At 34.4% G+C, this 19186-nt stretch overlaps 1 protein-coding gene across 8 annotated transcripts in view; it reads left to right on the top strand.

Moving 5' to 3' along the window:
- LOC131146856 (uncharacterized) overlaps positions 1-19186 on the top strand; it is a 102372-nt gene that overhangs the window by 60760 nt on the left and 22426 nt on the right. For 3 of the 8 annotated variants that reach the window (XR_009134480.1, XM_058096665.1, XM_058096664.1), the window contains exons 5-6: positions 5508-5675; positions 8576-8766. Coding sequence is in view for 7 of the 8 variants with exons in the window: in XM_058096665.1 (XP_057952648.1) it covers positions 5508-5675; positions 8576-8736 (329 nt within the window). In the remaining variant the exon portion in view is untranslated. Of the gene's footprint in view, positions 1-5507; positions 5676-8575; positions 9135-9214; positions 9797-19186 lie in introns of those variants that run through there. The other 5 variants (XM_058096667.1, XM_058096666.1, XM_058096663.1 and 2 more) reach the window with 5 other exon arrangements.

The raw sequence follows: 19186 nt of genomic DNA, 5'->3' as shown, positions 1-19186 counted from the left end.
TTCTTTGTGAAACTTTAGAAATGGTTAACAAACATAATAATATAAGTTTTAGGACTAGTATATTATAAATTAAATACATCTATGTTTTGTATGAGGTGGAAAAGTTGTAAAATGGTATGTGTATCAAACATATTTGTAAGATAATGTACATTAAATATATTCAGTTAATACAAATGAAATTCATAAATCATTTAAATATTATTTATTGTACAAATAATGATAATATAGACATGAATGGTTACATAGAATGTTACTGTAAGTTTATTTTTTCATAAAATTTCAAAAGCACTTGTAATAATCTTTTGTTTCAATAAAATAAAATAAATTAAGATAGAAATTTCACTCCACTCCTAAATTTCTCATCGAATAGTTAAAGTTTTGACAAGTTTCGCTAAAATTTTGAGATTTCTATAAATTTCGGATGATTCATTTAGATTTCGACGGAAATTATGCAAGACGGAAATCGATTGCCATTTTGATTTCGAGGGTGATGGAAATCAGAAATTTCGACGAAAATTTCGACAATTTCTTGGAAATTTAAGACCATGCTCCTACCCATTTCATCTATTGAAGGCAGATTAAGTTAATTTTCCTCCTAAACATTATTTCCACTGTTTCCATACTTTTTCTTGTGAGAATCCCTATATTCCAAGTTGCTAATCTAATCTTAGTTTCTTGTACTAAATTATGTATCCTCTCCCTTTTATGCTGACTCGGTCTATTCCTTTGACATTAGGATTCATGATAATAAGATCTGACAAAGTTTTATGCTGGCTTTTAGCTAGATAACACAACCTTGTTCCTTTGTCTGGGCTTGAGACTGACTGTGTGTGCAAAGAATTTGTGTTACACAGGCGAGTACATGTTTGAAAACTTTTTTTTTTTTCCCCACAGAGACAAATTTCTAAAGCACACCCTACAACTAGTAGTAACCACACACACCATTTTTAATACAACTGCATTAAAAAAAATTTTAGAGCATACAATTTTGTTTGTGAATCAAGCTAGACTACAATTAAAAAATCATGAAATAGTTCTCTTTGAAAAATTTTGTATATTCCAAAACTTGCAAATAAAAATCACAAAAACACAAAAATGCATATGTTAAGCCTACAAATCATGAACACAAAATCTTCACTACTAACTATTAGAATTTTTTTTTTAATAATAGTAATAACAAAAGAAATAACAAGCGAGGAGAAGATCTTACTGGTGACTGAAACTGAAAAGGAAATGACAGCCATTAGGGTTTAGGGTATGTACCCTTTGCTGTAGGAAAATTTGATGCTGCTAACGAAAATCAATCGAAGAATATTGAAGCAAAGGGAGATTGCAAGAATTTTTCAATCTAAATTCGAGATTCAAAATCCAAGAGTATTGAAGAAACTAGATTTCTCAACCCATAAAATATTTATTGCTTCGTCATGATTTTAGGGCTGAGGAAACAAGAATCCTTGAATTTGTTTGGGTTGTTGTGAGAAAAGAAAGGAAGTTCAAAGAGGGGATCTGTTAGGTTAGTGAGAAAACAGAACCAAAAAGGAAAGAACATAATAAAGAAAATGAAAAAAAAGAAAGAGAAAAGAAAAGAAAAAGAAAAGAAACCTTTGGAAGTAGAAGCAAAAAAGAAAAGAAACCTTTAGATGTAGAAGTAAAAGAAAGAAAAAAAGAGGAATATAAGTCAAAGTAGATGAAAGATGAAAAAGGTTTTTGATTAATTGTGGGTGTTTGAGAGAATTTGATAAAATATCTTGAAGGCTGCATCCAATAGATCTCTCCACTGCTGCCAAAGAACTTCCAAGAATTTGATCTACAATTTAGCTTGTATCAGATCAAGAATGATCCTCTTAAAGTTCTCCTTGAGAAATGGAAATTCCTTCCCTTAGAAAATCTGAAGATTTGAAGCTTGATGTATGGGATGCCGGCAGCAACGAGAGTAGATTTGGCGGTGAGAAACTTGATGTCATGTTGGGAGGCCGACAGTGACAGGAATCCCGTATCGTTGTCGTTGAGGCGTGGCAGGTTCTTTGGGCAGGTTCTTTTTCTTTTGGGGTCAAGAGAGTAATTGATCCGATACCAAATTGATGTAGGACAGGAATTATAATTCAGAATCAGAAAGAGAAACAGAGAGGAGGAAAGAAGGGAGGATAAAGGAGTGATAGCAGGACATGGAGTCTAGAACCAATAAGATATTTTCCTATAAAAAGGAAAAAAAACTGAAAAAAAAAAATCAAATAAAACTCCTCCTCCCAATCTCTCTGAAGTTCTGCACAAGTGCCTATAAAACAGCCTCCTGCATAAGACTAGAGAAAAGCTAAGTACTGAATCCTAATCAGAGCAAAGTACCAGAATTCCTCCTCGAAAAAATATGAGCATTCAAAGATGCCACAAGTCAACTAGAGTAAGAAACTTCATTCTATCCTGTAAAGGAAATATGTAATAAATTCTACACTGAAGCTGGGTAAACTAATCCCCCAAAACAGTGAACAACTTATTCCAGATCCCCCAAAAGAAAGTAATGTGAAAAAAATATATGGGATGCGGATTTTGAGCTATGAAAATGCATATTAACTTCCAGAGATAACGTTGTTGTTAACTGTTAACTCTATTAATAATAAGGGCAAAAGACACTGACCTCCCTTGAGGTTTGACAAAAAGACAGTGATCTCTCTTGAGGTTTCAAAAATCCCATTGAGCTACCGTAAGATTTCAAATATGCCTCAAACCTCTCTTGAGATTTTCCAAAAAGACACAAACCTCCCCATAAAAGACTTGTCTTTTTGCAAAATACAAGGAGTGGTCTGTGCCTTTTTGACAATCCTGAGGGGAGGTTTCTAGAATTCTTGAAACCTTAGGGGAAGTCCTTGTCTTTTTGTCAAAACTCAAGGGAGATCAGTGTCTTTTGCCCTAAATAACAACTAAGTAAAAGCATTTTATCTTATAGGGAATTTAAATTTCCTGTTAAAAAGATGAAGGGGAAAGGATATAAAGGATCTGGTCAAATGCTCAAAGAAAGATTTGGAAGAATATTGTCTTGAAGGATCCAAAATCCAACCCTAGCTATCCCTTTGATGTGAGAGATGATAGTTACCCAGCAAAACCAACAAAGAAGAGAGTTCCTCCTGCCCCTTATCATTTAGAGGCCTACAAATATGGAAATCCCAAGAAAGTAGTAAACCCATTTGAATTAAGGAAGCAGTGAGATTGTTATGCACAAAATAGAGATGATATAATCAAGGAAAAGAAATGGAAAGTGGATAATTGCTCGTCCAAATATTTTCTCAAAAAAGGATCGGAAGCCCATTGTCCACAATATTACTTTTTAGTTTATATAGGATATAATCAAAGGATAAATCTGAGTAATACTCTTCCAAGGACTCCCCACTGAACATCTTAAACCCCAATAAGTATCTCTTCCATTAGAATGTAGGCGGAGTTTACTTTTTATAACTTTATGCCAAAGGGAGTTCTCCTAAAAGGGAAAATGCCACCACCCTTTATCCAATAAGGTAGTGTTTTTAGGCTCCAAATTTCCAAGACCCAAACTGCCTTTCACTTTAGATCCACACACAATCTCCCAACTAACCAACTGATCCCTCTTTTCTGCCACCCTGAAAAGGAAATCTCTCATCACTTTCACCATTTTATTAGTTACCCCTATTGGAATTCTAAAAATGGACATATAATAAAGAGGGATACTACATAGGTAAGCCTAGATAAGGGTGACCTAGAGTATAAATCACCCTTCCAACCAGCTAAATGCGTGGACATCTCTCCACTACTGGATTGCAAAGCTCAACAGATGTGGGATTACCCCACAGTGGAACTCCTGAATAGGACAAGGACGCTCTAGGATGTGATACCAAGCGAAGGAAGCTAATTCCAAAGACCTTCCCCAAATTTACTTTTAAAGTTGAAACCTTCTAAAATATTTGAAGAATTGTGAGAATATTCAAAAAATATTCTGATCATGCAAGGAAAAATTAGGATTAAACTGAACATGAGACACAATCACCCCTCACTGCCCTGCCAATCCCCTTCACTATCACTCTACATTCTGCTTGAAGTATCAACAACATGAACAAACAAAAAAAGAGGCAGAGGATCCCCTTGCCTAACTGCTCTTGAAACCCTAAACCACTCAATAGGCTCCCTACTGATATGGTTCAGCAGAAAGCTTTTTGACAAACATTCTCTCATCCTACCTGCCACCTCTCTCCAAGACCCTTCTTAGCAAAGATCTTATCCAAGATATTCCGACTAACACTATTGTAAGCCTTTTCAAATCCAATTCAAATATAACCCTTTTTTTTCCTCTGAACCTCCTCTACTATTTTATTTGTCACCAAAATAGCATCCACAATCTGTATTCACCTACTAAAAGCATTTGGGGCCTGAGAAATAGTTATCTCCTATCCCCTTATTCATCCTCTCTGCAAGCCACCCTTCTGCAACAGTTTTACACACACCTGTAACTAAAATGATGGGTTGAAAATCAGCAACCTTTGGGGGCCGATCCTTCTTGGGCGCTAAAGTAATGAAAGTAGAATTAATGTTTTTTCCTTAAGACTTCATTAAAGTAGAACTAGTTAAAAATTTTCATTAGATCAGCCTTAACCATGTCTCACCAATCTTGGAAAATGGCCATAGTAAAATCATCTGGGCCTGGAGCCTTAACCCATCCATCCCAAACACTACATTCCAAACTTCAACATCCTCAAATGGCCTTTACAACCAATTCATCTTATCACCACAAGTAGTACTTCACTCCAACGCCTTTATCATTGGTCTATTCTCATCCCCTCTGATAAATAATTTGGAAAAAAATCGGTGATCTGATTTGTAATCAATTGGTGATTAGAATAAACACCTCCTCCCCTCAATTCTAAGTCCCTCACCAAATTTCACCTCATCTTACCATCAGCTACTCTGAAAAAAATTTAATATTATAATCACCCTCTCTAACCCATTTAAATTTAGTCTTTTGCCTCCAGCTCCTCATTTCCCCTAGTATCACTTCTTCTAGCTTATTTTTCAACAAAACCTGCTTTCCCTCCTCTAGATCCGTTAAATTTCATTCTTGCTCTTTTCTATCTAACAAGTCAATCTTGGCTAAAATGTTTGTTTTCCTAACCCTATTATCTTCAACAGTTCCACATTCCACCTTTTAAAGACACCTTTTAAATGTTTTGAGTTTTTTCACGATCTTAAAACCCTAACAATAGATTTGGCAATTCATGGTTTTCTTGTTTAATTTCAAAAACCAACTGTTATTTTGTGTGCTTGACCGTGAGATATCAAGTGGTCAACCATGCAGAATTTGTTTGAAATTTTGGTAAAAAGAGTTTGTTTTGTTTTTAGTTTAGCTTCCAGGTAACATGTTTTGGCTGCTAATTTGGTGTGTGAAGCTTATTCTTCAGAGTTTATAGTGAAATCATCTGCTTGCTGTTAGATGATCAAAACATCAGACTTATCAGGAAGTTTAATGTGATGCTCTCCTGCAATTGCAGGTAATTTCAGCTTCACAGAGAAAGTAACAGTCAAGTATGCTGGAGCTGCAGCAATGTATTTTGTCTCCAAGAATCTGAAGAAGAAATATAACATAACTGATGAACGTGCAGCTCTGTATGAAGCTGCCGATACATGGGTGAATGCTCTTGATGGCAGGGAGTTTCTTGGTTCGTCCCTTAGACAATATCATACTTTAGTTATTAACAGGCATGGTATGCATGAAATGGCATGCCTCTGTTGCATTACATGCACTCTTGTTTTGATGGTGACAATAATTTCTCCTTTATACATGCTTCCATCATGTTTCTTCATATGATGGAATTGCTTACTTGTTTATATGCTCAAGTGAATCCTTGTAATTCCTCAACTCTCCTCACCCACCAAAGCGATTCCTAGACCCCATTTGGTTTAGTTGGGCCACATGCAAAATTTTTAGTGAGACTCTAAACCTATGCACAAGGGGAAGACACCATACTTTTTTCTGTTAATTTGGAAAATATAAAGTGAAAGGAATACTGCACAAAAAAAAAAAAAGGTAAAAGATTTCATTACATGATCATTCAATTTCAGTTATATTTCCAAATTAACCAAAAATTTAGGACAAATTTATTTTAAATGAATTGACTAAGATATGTGGTTATTGACGTAGTGCAATTGACCAAGTTATCCTTTTTTGGGCTTCTTATAATTTTGGTATTGTTTTTGGTCTATTGCTAAACAAGTGACGAAGTGCAATTGACCAAGTTAAAAAAAGGCCTAGAGAAACCCAAAAAGAGGGTTAAACCCTTGCAAGAGTGCGGTGAAGGGGTTTTCTGTGGGTGGGGGTAGCATCATTATGATGGGAAGTGCCCTCCTCCCCTTCCTTCCCCCACCCTCAACAGGGATTCCGCATCCATTGTTGTTAAATTGTATTTGGATGGTGGGTGAAAATCTTAAATTGAATGGAATAAAGATTCAGCATGAATTCTAAACATTTATTGTATTATTAGTGCATGTATCTAAAACATACAAAACACATTAAATTATTAAAATGGAATATAGTGATGAACATTGAATGATAATGTACCCTAATATTATGCAGAGACATCTATGTATGGATGAAAGTAATACTATTGACTAGAAAGTTGAGAAAGTAGACTCTCCTTTGAACAAGAATGTTGAATAGTTTTAATATCTAAATACTTCTACCTTCAAAATAAACTATTTATGAGGAGAATCAAACAAATGGGGACTTTATGGAATTGTCAAACTCTATAGAAAAAGTTTAGGAAACCAAATTTTGAGAACAATCCGTCTACTCGGTACAGTTCAGACATAGGTATGTTGTTGAAAAGAGATAGCGATGGCAGTTCTTATATTGAGGAGAATTCAAATAGGTCGAAGTTAGATTCAGTATAGAAGATTACTGAGGAAAGTTCTATTAAGGTGGTGAAGAAATGGCACGATGCGTCTAATGATGAAAATGTGTCCAATAGTGATTTTGTTTGTGATGGAGGTCTGCTTTTAGATGAGTTTTGTTATCAATGTGTGTGTGTGTGTAAGATTCTTCTGTTTTTATAAGTGATATTTCTTATGTGCCTCCATCTCTGCTGGATGGTCTAGAGGGTGCTTCTATATTTGAGGATGACAGTAACAGGCATGGAAAGACGGACGAATGGCTGACTGAAGCTGGTATCATGCCCACCCTTGTTTCTTCTATGGGGGATTCTAATGAGAAGGTTTAAATGGCTCAACAACTATTGGAGAAGGTGGGTTTGTTGTTGTCTGATCCGGTAAGTATGTTTGGACGGCGGTAGAAGTGGGGCAAAAGAAGGGATAATGGGGATTAGTGAATTTGCAGTGCTCTATTAATTTTGATGGCAAGGGGTTAAAAAGGAGATTTCTTCCCTACCTTCTGCTAGTTCCTTTTTTTTTCCCCAAGTTTTCTTTTTGAAGGTTTCTTATCTTCCCTTGATTGTATTTCCTTCTTGTATACATACATACTGATTTTAAGGGCCCTAGTAAACTGTTTTAAGGCTTTTTTACTTGAAGTAGTGGGCTTTTAGATTTTTAAATAGTTGGGTTTGAGTGGCAAACAATTGGATTTCATGGATCTAGGTCGGATTTTAATGCGTACTGAATTGTGAATTGTAGGACCTGCATTAATAATTGACATATTCAAGGTCAATTCTTGCTTATTCCAATTATGTACTAGATTTGAATTGATATGCTAGTGAATCAAATCGAATTGTATGATGTGGATTGAGAATCATATGATTTATGCATTGCTCCTCATCAATGTGGGACAAAAAGGGAGGGACCCCCACACCCCAACAGGCAATGCGTTGTAGGGCCTGTGGGTGTGTATATGATATTTATAGGAAGCGCCCTCTTCCTTTTGTCTGGCTTTGGTACGGGGCAAAGGTGAGGGAATGTCCCCTCCCCCTCCCTAGCAAGCAGGCATCACTCTCCCTTCTGAACCTACCTATTTCCCACTCTTCCTTCCTAGTTAATAAACAAATATAATAAACAAAAGAATTAATAGAAATAAAATATAAACTTAAAAATAACTATAAATAATATATAAATAAATTTTTAAATAAAATTAAAAAGTTTAGTAAAAAATTATGCATATAAATTTAAGTTAGATATTTCGTTTAATTTAATTAACTGAATTATTTGAACCAATAATCAAAAATAAAAAATTTTAAAAAATCTCTATTGAACTGAACCAAATTAACCATTTTTCTTGGTCTGCTTGGTTAATTTGGTTTTTGTGGAATAATGCTCAACCCTAATTGTTAATTTGAAATGCCAATTTGAGATGTTTAAAATAAAATACAACAAAGAAAAAGGTTGACCCATATGTAAGAGCTCCAATCATGACTAGTATACAACTTTAATGCCCCAAACAAGGGGCAAGTTTGAATATATGTTTTTACAAGGTGTGAGCCTCAAGCATGTATTTTTAGGGGAGCCTGATGGCAAAAATGTCACCTTTAAAAGTACAATAGTTTCCATTTGAGTTTGTGTTTCCCACTCTTACCAATATCTTTCACAATGATGATATTTGCTTCCACTGCTTTAGGGGGTTCCAAGCCTAATTTGGCTGATCTTGCCGTCTTTGGAGTGCTGAGACCCATCCGGTACCTGAGCTCTGGAAAAGACATGATAGAGCACACTGGTATTGGTGACTGGTATGCAAGAATGGAAAATGCTGTGGGGGTGTCTTCAAGAGTCAAGCCTTGACTGTTGGTTTATTCCTTTATTACTTGATAGGTATGTTCTCCTTATCCTTAATTTGCAGGTTGTGACCAGTGCGTTTGTCCTTCGTAAAATAGAGGAAAAACACAATATTTTATTAGAAACAATTTTGCCCCTGTATTCTTTCAAAATTTTGCTGACAATGGGGAGTTTGACCTTTTTGTTGCCATTACAATTCCTTTTTTTTTTTGACTAAAATTGGAGGAAGAAATTTTAGTGTTAAATAATGACATTCCTTGCTGATCTTTTAGTGAGGACACCATAATGGTGTCTTGTAATCTGGTTACTTCTGCTAATTAGAAGTTTCAAAAGGAATGTGTTTTGTATTTTACCATAGAGTATTTTCTAGACTTAATGCTATTGATTTGAATTGTTGGCGGCTAGCTTGTCTATTATGTTTTGTAATCTGATACATTATTCCTCAATAACGTGCTGTAGCTCAGTTAGTGTAATTTCTCTGCAGTTAGCGAACTGAATTGAGTGTGTGCAGGCTGATTACATCACATAAAATGGGCTAAGCATAGCACACCAGCAGAAATCAGTACTAAACAGTTTGTAATTTGTTTCCTGGCCATTTAGGAATTATTTAAACCTAAACATCTCCCTCAATTACTGGTACTTGTTGCTCGGCAAGTACAGCTCCAGCTCTCCCGAACTTCCATGGTGCTGTTTTTTCTCACTTGGCAAGGCAGACTTATTGTGGATTTTTTTCATTAATTCTCAAACGTGTTTGCTTCCACCCTGTTGTGAGACACTTCCAGCACATGAGGTGACGTGTACTGTGCGCTATGAAGGAACATTTGTTTCAGAGTACTCATTCCTAGAAATAAGATGGAACTAAACTGAGAAATTTGAGAATGAAGGCTATAGTTTTCATTCCTCATATTCTATTGTGCATTCATAAAAAGTCAGTTTATGGGGCTTACCTTTATGACTGTAGGGAGGTGCCTGCCTGTTTTGATAACAAAGCATAGTGGATTGTGTATTGAAAATTTGAAGTTGAATAGGTTTGATTTGGGTAATGGATATCTACTTGTTGGCTCCATGGTTTCACAACAATGTTAACTTTTGACCATACATGGGATTAAGTCCATAGTTTTGATCACACTAAGGACTCGGGTAGTTTCAAGTGTTTGTATTGTAGCAACAAACTCAATGGGTGATTCAAGTTGGATAGAATTTTAGAAGAAAATTAAAATTAAAGGAGGTTTTGGATGCAAACCCTCATTTAATATTCCAATGTAGTAAAAAATAGTGGGTATAATTAGTCTCGATGAAAACTGCATGGTAACCTTTATGTAATTAATTAAAAATAGAAATAAAATAAAAAATGTTTCTGACAATTTAATAGGTTTTAGCAATCTCCTTTTTTTTCTTGTAATGTTAGATATTAAAAAATATTTTGAAGTTCTTAGTTATTAGTTTAAGCTGTTTTGTCATGCTTATGGATAATAAGGCCTTTTTAAGAAATTTGAAAATATTAGGAGAAAGAAAGAAAAATATTAAATAATTTACTCTTTTATATTTGGTTAAGGAAAATGTTAAAAAATTAGCTACTGTTTGGTTTGCTGAATGAAATTTAGGCAGGAAAGAATTGAGACAGGAGTGGAATTAGAGTAGGATTGGAATCAGTATTGAAATGTTATTATTGTGTTTGGTTAGCCACATAGAATCATTGTTGGAATGCAACTTTTTATTCCTTTCCCATGTTTGGTATTCCTAGCATAAGGATTGGAATAGAATAAAAAATAAGCCAATTTTTCAAAATGTCACAATTGCAGAATTATTTATTTTAGCAATATTTAATTATATAATTTTAATTTAAGTTTATAATTTAAAATTTTGTTGCTATGTTGAAATGTTTAAAGGAGTTATGTTTCAAAAAAAGCTTTTATTTCAAAGTTAAATCTTGTTTGTCTGGGTAAAAGGCTTGAATTTTCTTTTGTACTTAATTCCAGTGGGAAAAACCCTTAAGGATTTTGATAGACAATAAACATCCCATCCTAAAAGAACATCCTTTTGAGGGAGTGGACTACCGATTACCTGAGTCCAAATGATGCAATTAGGAAGGAGTTTAATTCCAATTTTCTTTTTGGAAATCAAAGTGGTTGTAAAGATTTGATCATTGGCAGCTCTGAAAAACTAACTATCCTATTACATATACTTTGCATGCTAGTTTCATGTAATTTTAATTTGAACTTTGGCATTGTGTAAATTACACCATGATCTTTATTAATAAAAACAAAGGCAACATCTCCTGTTAATTTTTGACGACAACATCTTGTTAATCACACTTGTGATTATATAATATCTACAAAAATTGATAGAATCTTCTTTTAAAAATTGATATTCCACCTGTTAATGACAAATTATCATATTGTTGATCTAACAATTTTTTTTTTATCTAAATCCACAAGAAACATCAATCATAAAACTTCACTTACAATGAAAATCTTCTGAAATCAAAATTGCCAATTACCATAATCTATCATCATAGAAAATATACTAAATTAGAAAAACATATATCTAGAAGAACAATTCAAGATAACAAGTTTTAAATTTCAAACTTCTATTAACAAGTTGCAATTTCCATAAAAAAGTGACTAAAAATCATCTACCCATGACCCAAGTTTCATATGTAAATTACTAATGACTTCCACAAAAAGTGACTTCAAAACATCCAAACCATCCATCGGAACATCATGTCTGGCCTCCAAGCATCCCCCTTATCTAGACAAGCTTGTTATCATCACGTATGACAAGGAAAAGGTCAATCGATTCCGTATCATGACCAAGTATTCTACCTGTTTTACAACGCACCGTTAGGGTTAAGTCTAGAAACTTATCAATTTCTTCTCTCATTTTCTTTTTTTTTAGCATCTAATTTATCTTTGTGTTTTGTTAACACATTAATTAGAAAAAAAAAAACCAATATGCTTTCTTTCACTTTTGTAGCTAGAATTGTTGTAGCTTTAATTAAATCGGACTCACCATCATCACTTCCAATACTGTTTCTCCTCTTCCTCTTCCTTGAATTAGTTGTAGTATTTGGATAACCATTCAAAGTTTTAGAAGCGGCCGATGCATTTACTTCATCCCCAAATACCAAATTAGTATCATTTATTTCATTTTCTCTAATAGTGGTTCCATGCTCCTATTCTTTATCCATCTCCTCAACCATATCAACTGGTCCTTATGCATCCTTTCAAGTTGCACAATCCTCGCCAAATATGATGCATAATTCCTCAAAGAATGGAGATGACTTGTTTCTATACGTCCCCGCTTTCCTATGCCCTTGTAAAATAAAAATATAGAATATGAATCTTGACAAGAAAAGTATTAATAAGTTTAACTAAATTAGAAATTATCATAATTCCTTTTGTAGCGTCCTTTCTAGGGCCCTAATACTCCTGGTCTTAATCCATTATCCATTTGATACTTTCTCATGTTTTGTATCCCAAGCAAACATTCAACAAGTTTTGCATCCTCCTCATTAGTTCATTTCCTTTTGTTTCTTCCTGGACCTCATTCTTGTTGTGAGTTTTCTATATCCTATGACAAACAACATTAGCATTATCAATTAGGAAACCAACAAAGGATCATCTAATATATTGACATACATGAAGAATATGATGCTTGCATTTAAAAATTAACACAAAAGGATAAACAAATAAACATTATAAAAATTAAGATTATATAACACATTCTAAAATAGAAATTCCACACCAAATAATAAATAATAACGTAAATTTTCTAAATATATGCCTATTGGCTTTCACACATGTCTAACCATCGTCTATTTTGCCTACTAGCCATCCATTCGTTAAAAAATTGATTAACCAAATTAGCTCTAAAGTAGTCCATTTATTTGAATTATCCATAGTTGTTATACAATCTCCATCAAGTTGTGGGCTAGATTTCTCTACATCTAACACAATGTTTAAAGAAATCACATGATTTGAGATAAGATCTGTTTTGTTGGCATATATCTTTATTTATTTATTTTTTTCTCAATAGGTTTTGATTTGTTAGTATGTATGACCTTCAGACATTGACTTTGAATCTTTGATGCTCCTTAGTCTTTATTGTGATAATTCACCTTGGATTTTCGTCATTTAAATCTGCGGCGGACAAATGTGACTGTCGGCGGGTGTAACCATAGATGGTTTTGCTTTGAAATTGCTTTTTGAGTTTGCCAAACTGTGATGCATTGTTAATAATGTCATCGTCTTCCATATCAAATGACATCTCTCTTTTCATTAAATATTGTGAAGTAAGCAACATGCCGTGATGATACAATTTTAAGTTTTAAGGGGATAGTAAGCCAGACTTCTTAATGAGATTGGAATAGCTTCCCAAGAGGGGGGTGAATTGGGATTTAAAAATTTTATTCCCCTTTGTCTTAATTCTTTTGAGTTATAACAATAACCAAAACTTAAAAACAATCACAAAATTTATCACAATCAAAACAATATAATCAATTACTCAATCCTTGTAACAATAGCTCTGTATCAATATAAAAAATTGCTGAACTTGTTATAAGCCCTGTATCACAATTATTCTTCTTCCTAATGTTTAACTTTTAAATGAACTTTCAAATTAATAAGTCAAGGATGATCAACCAACGTAGTCCCTTTCGATTTCCGCAATCAATGCTGATCAATTCAAAACAAATTACCTTCCAGTCTATTTAACAACCGAACACTTTGAATTGAATTTTAAAGCAACCACATAGATTATATCTTTTGCTGAAAAATAAAGAGTAGGGAAGAGAAAGAAGAAGATAGGGTTTTTACGAGGTTCGGCTTCAACACAGCCTATGTCCTCGCCCTTGGTAAAATCACCAAGGGATTCACTATCACCGTTCCTTTATCAGGTGGAACAATACCAATTACAACACTCCTTGGGTAAGGATAGAACCCGTCTTCTTCAGACAATATCCCCTTGTTTGGTCCAACGATTCAGCACTCAAACCATCAATCAACCTGTTACAAAGATATAAAACAAGGCGTACAAGAACTTGCTTCTCAAAGAGCTGATTAGTACAAATTGAAAAACTGTGTACTTCAGTAAATTCAGAATATGAATTTCAGAATGAAACTCTAGAAATTTATCACCGTAAGTATCTTTCAATGAATGAAAGAATTAACAATCAATGCACAAATTTAGTGAGAAACTCAGTAATACTTCAGAGATTTTCGTGAGTGATGAAAGCAATGAAGTACTTTCAGAATTTCAGTAAGCTTTGAAAGAGTATGAGAACTGAATTGATTTTTTGGTGTCTAAATTGATGAACCTTGAGGGTATTTATAGATGAAGAAAGACTTCTTACTTGTTCCCCAAGTTTTCTTGGAGTAGGGTCCAAGTTGTAAATTAATTTGGGCTTCAAATAATTTAAATTTCAAAAATATGGCTGTTGAGAATTTTGAAAATTTTCACAAGCTAGACGATTGTGAAGTCACTGGCAGTCGTCTGTCCATGTATAACATTCATATTTTTTCAAACAGAAAGGTGGTAGTCGTCTGTCACTAGAATAATTCAGTTTTAAACAACTCAGTAGGATGACAGTCGCTTGTCCTCAGCTTGGCAGTCGTTTGTTACTAGAACAACTTAGTTTTAAAACAAACTCATAAGGGTGGCCATTGTCTGGCAGAACACACACAGATGACTCACTTGTTACTGGCAGTCGTCTGTCAATTGCTTGACAGTCGTATGTCAGGCTTCTGACTTGTCTTTAAAATCTTTACAAAAATATGCCAATCGTCTGTCAGCTGGCTGTAAGTCATTTTTTGATTTCTCTCTCTTTTGTTTAACTAACCTTGGGATTTTAATTTGTTTTATCTTTTGAAAAACATGTTCCAAGATTCTAAAATCTTTAGATTTCTAAGTGTCTTTGCCTAATGAGCTTCAAAATGAAAATTCATATTTGAACCAACTTGAAGTACTTACAAAGACTTTGTCCTAAGATGATTTGACACTTTCTTTGCTTCGAGTCCTTTCAATGCTGCTCTTCAATCTCTCAGAATTCTATGAGCTTTCATTATGGATCTCTGGTATTCACATGAGACTTTCCTTATTCCTTGATCCTTGTAAGCTATCATGTGAAATTTGAGCAAATCATCTTTGCCTGAAATAATATCATTTGAAATTTTATTAAATAACTTTACTTTATTATCATCAAAACCAAGAGTTTGTAAGCCTGACTAGGTCAACAATCTCCCCCTTTTTTATGATGACAAAGAACGAGCAAAGATATAAAATTAAAATTAATGTTCCCCCTGTCAATAAGCATAGTTTTAAAATAATCTCATTAAGACATAAGTTTAGAAGATTTGAAATTTCCAAGATTTAAAAGTTTCAGATTTATCATTAAAGCATATATATTCATAAAACTCTTCATAGAGCTTGTAGTACATTAGACTGGAAATACAAATACACACATAGGTTCAAATCTCAGAATTGGAAATACATACATAAACAAATACATGCATAAACAAATACATGCATAGTCTCATAGACTTTGCTCACACACATACTCCCCCTTTTGACATCAACAAAAAGGCATACAATTAGAAACTAAGCATGTGTAGCATACAGAATAGCAAAAAACCAACATCAAAAGTCTATGCATCAAAATCTGTGTCACTATCTTTAGCAATTCCTTTGCCTTTGGATTGCTGTGAGCCTTCATCTTCATCTTCATCTTCATCTTCTTCTTCTTCTTGAGCCTTTTCTTCTCCTGATTTTTCTTGAGAGTCTTCATCATCATTCTCATTACTCTTTTTATCTGAGTCAGTGACATTTGGTGTGACATGGTGCTCTATTTTGGCAATGCGATTATCCAGCAAGGTGTATTTGTCATCAATGTTTGAGTTCTTATCCTCAAGAGAAGCAAAAATTTCCCTCATCTCAGAACTAAAGCTGGTATAATTCTGATAAAATTGAACAAACCATGGAGACGTATCAGCTTCTTCTGGTCTTGGGTTAGGTTCTTCTGGTGCTGGTCTTGCCGACCTATTTCTTCTCAACATCCATCCCTTGGTATACTTTTTGTAACCCATTCTTTTTAGTGTAGTAGAGGAGAAAATATGGTAATGGGTTCGCTTCACTATTTTTGAAGATGGAGAGAGGACTTGAAAATGAGCGAAGACCAAGGAAAGAAGGCCGCCATATGGAAGCTCAATTCTAGGAGATTCGAGCTTTATGACCATCCATTTTAGTATGATGCTAGCTAATTCTAATTTCTTCCCTTTTTATAGACACCACATTACAAAACAATCGAAAAAAGACACATGATCAAAGGATCCAGACCTTAGAATTATATTATAAGCAATGATCTTATGGAGGATTTGTGCTTGGAGATTAAGCTGTTTATATGGTGGAGGATGTCCAAAATAGACGGGTTGATCGTTCATCACAAGAGGCAAAAATTTTTGTGGTGAAAAACCTTGCTCTATAGTCCACTATTGTTCTACTGGATTACACTCAAAATCCCCATGCTTGATACGAAGAAATTTTCGTAAAGAGTGTGGAGTAGCCATAAATTTCAGTATCAAATCCAACGTTTTCTTTACCAAGTTTAAGTAAAAAAGCTTAATCTGATCTGGGTAATACCCCTTAACTTGGTGAAGAATGAATTTATCCCATCCTATATTTTTGAACATTTCAAGAATTTTAGGAAAGTTTTCTTCAAAGAAAGTGACATCTAATACCTTAAAAAACATTGGATCAATTGTAGAGATGTGGTTTTGATACAACGCTTTCGCGTGCGATGAAACCAGCCATTTCTTTATGTCATTGTTGCTTGTAGGCTTTGAAGAAGACGAGGAGGCTTTGTCCTTTCTCCCTACAGTTTTGGTACGTACCATTTTGATGAATATGAAATTCAAGAAACCCTAGGTGTGTATAGATTAAGGTTATAATAGATGGTTGTTGGGAGGAGTTTAGGAGAGAAGGAACTTTGAAGAGAATGAAGAGGAGCTGGTTTAGGGAAGGGGAGACGAATGGACAGACGTGTGGGGGGTTTTAAAAGGAGTGTTTTTATGTGAATTGAACGTGACCTGCCGCGAGACAGTCTTCTGTCACCAAGTTGACAGTCGTCTGTTCACAGTTGTTTCATATAAACAGTAACTTGCCAGTCGTCTGCCAGCTATCTGACAGTCGTCTGCCCTGAACAATTGTTCTCTTCTCTCTTAGTTAACTTCTCTTACATGTAACATTCCTAATTCTCGTTGGATAAATACAAATTGATCTTCAGCTAATGGTTTAGTAAATATATCAGCTAATTGATCATGAGTGTTAACAAATTCAAGTACTATTTCTTTCTTGTCTACATTATCTATTAAGAAATGATAACGTATATCAATATGCTTGGTTCTTGAATGTGATACTGGATTCTTTGAAATATTTATAGCCCTTGTATTGTCACACTTTATAGGGATTGTTGTAGCATTTTCCATCACCATTTTTACCAAATCTTGGTTGTCATTATTTAAGTGATCCATTAGTGCTGCTAAAAATACCAACAATTTCATTAATATTTAGCATATATTTTTTCTAATAATGACGAATACAACCACACATATGCATACAAAATTTAATGATAATAATTAAGCAGCAAAACTATATAGCACTTGATGTTAATTTATTTATGATTCATGTCATTACTATAGTAAGTTGAAATAAGGACCAAATTATTTTAAGATTTTACTCTTTGATATACTTAATTTATGAGTCTCCTAGTATTTATTAATAGAAATTAATGGATAAAAGAAAATAGGAATCATGGAATGTGTTGATTGTCAAACTAGCCAAAACCACATTGAAAGAAATGTAAGAAAATAAACCCAATCACAATGCACTCTTCCTAATCCTAACTTGAGGTAGCCAAATGCATTTTTCTTAAGGTGAATCACCAAATCAAATCAAATTTAATCAAGTGTAAACCAAAAACCGCCTCCACTCAAATTACATAATCGAGTTATAGAAGATATCTCAACAATGAATTTTGTTGTGGGATAAAAATAGCGATGACCTATGAGGCTGCTCTCCGACTTCCGACAACCTAAAAAAGATGAAAACAAAACAGACTTGGAGGACCCTGGGTGTACTCCGGGGGATCACTCCGATACTTAAGTATGGGGAATGCTTCAAAGAGGTTTAATGCAACAGTAAGAGTGGGTTAAGAATGACTTACCTTAGTCTCTTCTTCGAGTCCTCATTTATAGTAGCTGGAGTTGACCCGAGGGTGTGATGCCATTTATTGGCGAATTATGACACTTGCATGAATCGCTCTGGCTTTTATGGAGTTGACAGCAATCGCTCGGTGTGAGCAGCACCCCTGGAGTGATAAGGGCCCTTATCATGGCTGTGCTTTAATGCTCCTGTATTACAAATGATATTCCTTTAAGGTTGATATGTTTAGGGTATATCAAATTTGATTTAGACAAAAATAATTCAGTCACCTTCACATTCTTTCTCTTTTAATTAGTACCTTTTCACTTCCAAGAAAGAAGGGGGAAAAATGTGAGAAATGTTGATAATTCCACTTTTGAGTTTGTCCCACATTAGAAAATTTGAGTAGACGATGAGTGCTTATATACATGGTTGGGCCCAAGACCTAATGGACTTAAGCTTTTGGATCAAGTTGGTGTTCACTCATGTGTATCAAGCCCACCCATGGGCTCCTCCGGTGTTAACATGTAGAGACTCGAAAAATTTAATTAATAAGAAAAACAAAGAAAAGATGGAAGATGATTTGGTGTAGACCAAATTGTCAACAGTTTGGTGGGAGGCTAGAAAATTGTTGACTATTCTGTGTAATTATGGCCTAATAACGGTAAAACAGTGAAAAAGGGCCTTTATCGTGGCTGTGCTTTAATGCTCCTTTATGACGGATGATATTCCTTTGAGGCTGATATGTTTAGGGTTTATCAAATTTGATTTAGACAAAAATAAGTCAGTCACCTTCACATTCTTTCTCTTTTAATTAGTACTTTTTCACTTCCAAGAAAGAAGGGGGAAAAATGTGAGAAATGTTGATAATTCCACTTGTGAGTTTGTCTCACATTAGAAAATTTGAGTGGATGATGGGTGCTTATATGCATGGTTGGGCACAAGACCTAATGGGCTTAAACTTTTGGGTCAAGTTGGTGTTCACTCATGTGTATCAAGCCCACCCATGGGCTCCTCCAGTATTAACATGTACAGACCCGAAAAATTTAATTAATAAAAAAAACAAAGAAAAGATGGAAGAAGATTTGGTGTAGACCAAATTGTCGACGGTTTGGTGGGAGGCTAGAAAATTGTTGATGATTTTGTGTAACCACGACCCAGTAACGGTAAAACAGTGAAAAAGGGCCCTTGTCGTGGCTCTGCTTTAATGCTTCTTTATGACGGATGATATTCCTTTAAGGCTGATTTGTTTAGGGTATAT

The sequence above is a fragment of the Malania oleifera genome, chromosome 13 (genome assembly GCF_029873635.1).
Source record: "Malania oleifera isolate guangnan ecotype guangnan chromosome 13, ASM2987363v1, whole genome shotgun sequence".
Lineage (NCBI taxonomy): Eukaryota > Viridiplantae > Streptophyta > Magnoliopsida > Santalales > Ximeniaceae > Malania > Malania oleifera.
This window is presented reverse-complemented; position numbering and strand designations above follow the sequence as displayed.